This window comes from Urtica dioica, chromosome 10 (assembly GCF_054948205.1).
Source record: "Urtica dioica subsp. dioica isolate 48M chromosome 10, U.dioica_male_clone48M_v1_H2, whole genome shotgun sequence".
Taxonomy (NCBI): domain Eukaryota; kingdom Viridiplantae; phylum Streptophyta; class Magnoliopsida; order Rosales; family Urticaceae; genus Urtica; species Urtica dioica.
In genome coordinates, this window is record NC_142765.1 from 21,058,081 (window position 1) to 21,064,318 (window position 6,238).

General features: G+C 36.0%; 1 protein-coding gene across 1 annotated transcript; it reads right to left on the reverse strand.

Moving 5' to 3' along the window:
- Positions 1-3,344: 3,344 nt before the first annotated feature.
- On the reverse strand, positions 3,345-5,960 carry LOC149383936 (F-box/FBD/LRR-repeat protein At1g13570-like). The gene is made up of 4 exons (XM_089629668.1): positions 5,809-5,960; positions 4,368-5,185; positions 4,103-4,243; positions 3,345-4,003 (listed from the first exon to the last, which is right to left on the reverse strand). The coding sequence occupies exons 2-4, from the start codon at positions 5,151-5,153 to the stop codon at positions 3,719-3,721; spliced, it is 1,212 nt and encodes a 403-aa protein (XP_089485794.1). The 5' UTR covers positions 5,154-5,185; positions 5,809-5,960; the 3' UTR covers positions 3,345-3,718.
- Between the last annotated feature and the right edge of the window lie 278 nt (positions 5,961-6,238).

Sequence of the window (6,238 nt, forward strand, 5' to 3'; positions counted from 1 at the left end):
ATCAAATAGTATGTAATTATGATCATGATAATATGATATGATGATAAGAAAAAAAAAATACAATTGAGCTGTTCTCACCCCTAAAGAAATATCATTGATGCTTAGAGTCCGAAGTCGGGGTGACCCAGCCAGAAGGTTTACCAGGTTGTAGCCACGGGTCGAACCCAATGCCTCCTTAATAAAATAGGACCAAGTTTAAAAAAAATATATGCATGTTGATTTTTCTTTTTAAAAAGACTATTAAAAATAACTAAATAGAACTGGACGCCAAGTCCACGCTTACTTACCTGTCCGTCCTCCCATAACTTCAAGGACCATTCCTCCAAAGCCGGGCAGTTCATGAGTCTGACAGCAACGTATTCCATGGAGCTAAACTCGAACGATCTCAAGCTCGGCGCATCTACGTCAAAGCCTCCTCCGTCTATGTCGCCTTTAAATAATTCCAGGGTCAGAGTCTCGAGCGCGGGGGAGCCGGAGATCATGCTCTGCAGTGATTCTCGGGCGATGGTCGCGCTACAGAGTTTGAGGGTCTTCAAAAACTTAAACCCGCGGAACGTGGAAGGAAGTGTTAAGTGACATTTTACAAGCTCGAGACGAGTCAGATTTTTCCACGAGAGAAGTGCGGAAAAAGGCATCGTCCAGGTTGCTGCATATCTGACGGAGAAGTCCTCGATCGGGTGGTCAGAGAGAAGTAGGGTCCACTTGGGAAAGTCGTCGGTGGAGGCACAGCCATCGCCGTGGAAAGAGAATTTCCGAATTCGGCCCGAGTGGAGCTTTAGGACATGATCCACATGTGATACGAATGCCTGTTTTTTTCCGTCCCAAAAATATGGTCGACGTAGCTTGTCGAAAGAGAGTCCAGAGATCGATTTCCATGTGTTCCTCCACTGTGTGGACAAGACGCTCGTCTTCACGGCATCTTTAGTGGGAAGGGACGACAGGATTTGGTCGATCACGTTTCCCGGTAAGTCGCTGAGTCTGTCCACCATTGATTTTTCTTTTCTTTTAAAGACTGTGTAAATTGATCCTAATTGAAGAAGATTATAGCAAACCGGCAAACAAAAGCAATTAGCTTAAACTAGAAATTGATTTCCACGCTATTATATATACTATTGAGTCGGGTAAAAAATGTCAATTCGTACGTCGTGAAAAGGCCTAGGTCTCAGGGAAAGATATTGCGATTCGCAGCCTGTGGTGGAGAAGAAAATTGCAGGCGAATTCAAAATAGCGTGCGGCCAGTTTTGTAGCTTTGATTAATTATTTGTTACTAGGGTTTTCTAGAAGCCCAAGAGAAGGCTTAAAGTATCTCAACACACCTATCACTTGAAATCCTCAAAAAAAATATTTGCGATGTTTTTTTTTTTTTTTTGTGGTGTCTAAAATAATGGATTTACAAATAGTCATAGTTTCTCTAAAATAATGAAATAAATAAAAATATGCAATAATCAAGTTTCAAAAAAAAAATTGACTAAATGATTAATTTTTTGAAAGTAACAAATTGCTTATAAGATATATATATATATTTTTTTTTATGTTATGTTAGTATCTTTTTGAGGGAGTTATTGGATTGAGAGAGAATCTTGATGTTAGGGATGTTATCGGAGGAATTCAAGACAATTCAAATACTTTTGGGCAATGTAGAGCGAAACAAAAAGCACGGCGTCACTTTCTGCATGATTTTGAGAGTCTCTCTCTAATATTTTTTTACTAATTCTTATAAGAATTGAATAAAGTTTTCTCTTAGTTTTCCAACGCATATATATTTGCAGAGATAGGACATCGAAGAAAGAAATTATGGGCATTTCAAGCGTCACTGTGCGTCACAGAAAATGGGGCGGCGCACAACAATTCCAGAGGGCTTGGTGCGCCCGTTGTGCGGCCCCAATGCGGCGCTCACCTTATCCACAAGGTTTTTGTGGCGTACAAGACCCAAAAACTGCAATTTCGGATTATTTTTTTCGTTTTAAATGTAATCTTGCCTTTTAAATCTTATCCGAAAACACCATAAAACTTATTTATACAAGTTAGACTCTCTTAAAACACAAGTTAGATTTTATTTTAAGTTTCATAATAGTGTTTGGCTAGTTGAGAGATAAGAGGAAATTGGAGAAGAAGACCATCGTTTGTCGCCGTTGACCACCGTGATTCAGCATTTTTTCATTCTATCTTTATTCCTGGAACTCCCATTTATGCTTTATTGTTTTAGTTTGATTTTCATGATTTTCTTTTATTTATTCTCGCTTATATTCTTCTTTATCATGAAATAATCCCCGAGAGAGTGATGACTTAGCATTGCTTGATTTTGGTTGTAAATTCATTATATTTTTATTGAAGTAATTTTTATGTCCATCTTCTCTTTTACTTTATTTAATTACGTGTTTGATGCTTGTTTGAGATTCGCGACCTCAATCATGAATTTTAGGATTGACATGATATTTGGAAAAAAAAAATTAGGTTGATTTGCAAAGTGGTATCAATCAACAACCTTTAGATGTTGAGCTGATGTCAAATTTTATAAAAATAAATGAACTATGAATAAATGATAGTGATATAAAAATTCACATTTATTTAATAAAAAATTAAATAACCAAACAGCATTAATGACACAAGTTTTGATAAAATCCTAGCCCAAATATTATAAAGTTCAGGTCATACATATTTCCATCGTCTCTCATTACTTATAAATATAATTGACTCTTAATTGCGACAAAAACTCGGAGTCAACTCCGCGAACGCACTCGGTACAGGTTAAATAAATCGGAAACGGGATTATTCTTAATGAAAGTTGAACAAGTCAAAAGTACATTTTATTTCTTTCTTTCTGATCAACACACAAGCATGAATAATTATAGCATTTAGCAATGAATATGGATATAGATATGTAGTGACTTTAAGAGTTCACGGGGATGAAAAGTATTGGAACATTTTCAATAAAAATGATTGTCGCAAGAAGAAAATTGTATATTCATTCATTTATCAGCTTACAACATTGACACTAATTTCAACTTATGGACAAATTGTGAGGTATTGGCTCGATAGAATGAGAGACTAATTGACGGATGATAATTTATAGCATTGAGGCAGGTACATGAGTTCTCAGAGGCTCATAGGTATAGTGAGGATTATACCTATGCTAGGTACCACATCTGGGTATCTTTTAATCAAGGATTCAAATCTCACATCTCACGGTCGTACCGCAGTTTAAATTTTGGAGTATCTCATCTCATACCGTGGTATTCCGCGGTATTTGATGAACGTTTCGGAATATTTCATACCGTTTAGTAAATCACATTCCGCAGAGTATACCGCAAAAAAACAGGGTATTCCGCAAGATATTTGAACAACTTTTTAATTAGAATTTAGGATACACAAAGATAAATTTAAAATTTGAGTTTTCAATTTTTCACACGTAGAATATTAAATGGAATACAAAGTTACAAACCAAAAAACCACACTAAAATCTAAATAGAAAACAAACAAAGGCACACATAATAAAGAGTTGTTCATACAAAACCACACATAACAAAAACACACCCTCTCATATCCTCCCTTCTTTGTACTACGGAAACCACTTACAGCGAGTTATTATCAAAACAATATGGCTCTAGTTATGCAAAAGATGGTGAGATGAGACACAGATCTCATACATGAGCAGAAGATCCCAACTCTTCTAACTTGGTATGTTTCGACATAATAATGAAGCTAGTCGATTTTTCTCCTACCTATATGAGATATTGACTTCTGCTTGAGGTGAAGCGCGCTTGAAGCTGCATACCTCCGTCACTATATCAAGCACTTTTTGTTTGTCATCAATGTTCCAAATCTTGACGGCCACTCTCTCGAGAATAGGTGCATTCGAGAGTAGGAATTTGATTAAATCCATTTCAGCTTTGAGCCCAGAGCAGTCATTTATTTCGACACGATTCAGCCGTCCCAATGGAAAAAGCAAACTATCAGGTTCCCCAAAATAGGCACTTGAATTCTGGTCAGTATGATTGTAGCACTGCACATGTTTTTAAGAAAAAAAAAAAATTAGTTTTCTTTATAGAAATCGACAATTAGCACTGACCATTTGTGGTATCAAGAAAAAAAAAAGACTCACGTCGCAAACTAATTCTTGAAGATTAGGGGCACTTTTTAATAAGCAATAGATTGCTTTAGCGAGGCTGATGTCGATCGTCAAAGAATAGAGGTTCAGGCATGGTTGTGGAAGTTCTCTTGGCATGTCACCATTACACAGATACTAGAGCCCCGGGGATTTAACACAAGAAAAAATTTAGACACGCTACAATACCATTGTCGTAATGAAAAAACAATCCACTCAAAGGAAAAAAGCTTGAACAGCTAAATTAGTAGTTATTTTATACCTCTATCGTAGCACCTTGAATAGTAAGCCGTCGAATATTGGGTATCTCAGCCATTAGCTTCTCCAAATTGCTACGCTCGTGAATATTGTAAACACTAATGAAAAGGATTGACAGATTCGAACATTGTAGATTGATATCATACAACCTCCCTACTAGGTGAAAGAAGTGTAGATTTGGTGCATCGATATTGAGTTGGTCCAAATACAAGTCCCTCAAAATCAGCCTACTGAGTACGTCAGAGCCAGAAATAAGGCATTCAAGCACATCTTGGGCCACTGATACATCCACGAGATCGAGCGTCTTCAAATGTTTGAATCCCTTGAATGTCGATGGCGGTCTCGGATAACAACAATTGGATAAAACCAAACGTGTTAAGTTTTGGCAAGAAAACATGCAAGATGGCATCTGGTAGGTTTCCATGTTCAATTTTTCAAGTGAAAAATCTTGCAGTGAGTGTTTTGATACATGGCGAATCCATTTATCTATCTCACAACGCGGGAGACTTTGCACGTACGACAGCTCAAACTTATGTATCGGACCCGAACGAAGGATGAGCACACGATCGATATCTCTGATAAGCTTATCAACCATTTCAATTCCATTCCCATCGACAGCGATTGGGAATGACAGACTATTGAACACCAGACTCGGAACTGTTTCCCATTTGTACCTCCACTTGATCGACAACACACTTGTTTTCACTGCATCCTTGATCGGAACAAACGACAGAATTTGATCCATAACATGACCCGGTAGATCGCTGATTCTATCTTCTTTAGTCTCCATCTCAGAGGAAGTCTAGACTATTTTCTTGCACTCTAAATATTCAATGACAAACAAAGTTAAACAGAGTTACAGAAAACATTAATCACAAACGAAGGCATGAAAAAGCGCAGTTATTAGTCTCTATTGGGTAATGAGCACATATTGATTACACTAATTCCTTACAAATACATCAAATCTCGGTCTTTCAACTCAATTCCTAGTTTCTTAAGAAAAGAAAACCAGTATATGAGCCGGCTAAATGGAACAATAAACATCAAACTATTTAACTGTGATTCAAGGTCGCTCTAATCCCAGGAACCGGTCAGAGTTAAACGACATGGACGAAACATTGGACGATGATGTGGAATATTTTTTTTACTACTTGACAATCCCAGGACATCATAGTAAAAATGCACTTGAAGAAAATATTCGACCAATAATATGCATGTAATTTATCTCGAAACCCATAAGAAACCCCAATATAGAAAGAATGTTCAAGAGCAATAAGTTTTTACTCCCATATTATTAACAAAAAGTTTTTAAAATAATAAGAAGAGAAAGAACCAGAAACCGGCAGAGAATCACAACCTTATTTTATTTTGTTTGTAAACATTATCAGTAACAAAGTGTATAAAAACCTATACAACAAAAAATAAATGTTGAAGAAATTACACACCTTAGTTACAGGAATGACATTCTTGCCTTTGCATGTTAGCTCTCATATGGCGAATCGCCTTTGCTCTTTTCCAATAGCTCTAAGAATACAAATAGCACTTTGAAAAAGCCCTTTCACACTGTTCAAATCACATACAATGTCACGGTTTGCGAGTAAAAAACAAAAATTTAAAATTCAATCTTGATTATCGCAACCCATAACAAACTTTACTTCATTGGAAGGAAACAAAACAGAGGATAAATATGTGTCTAATTTATTAATTATTTATGTGTGTTCATTATTATTTTCATGGAAGTTAAATCAAACTAATTTCATAAAAATAAAAAAATGTGTCTAATTTATTAATTATTTATGTGTGTACTTTATTATTTTCATGGAAGTTAAATCAAACTAATTTCATAAAAATAAAAAAAATGTGTCTATTTTATTA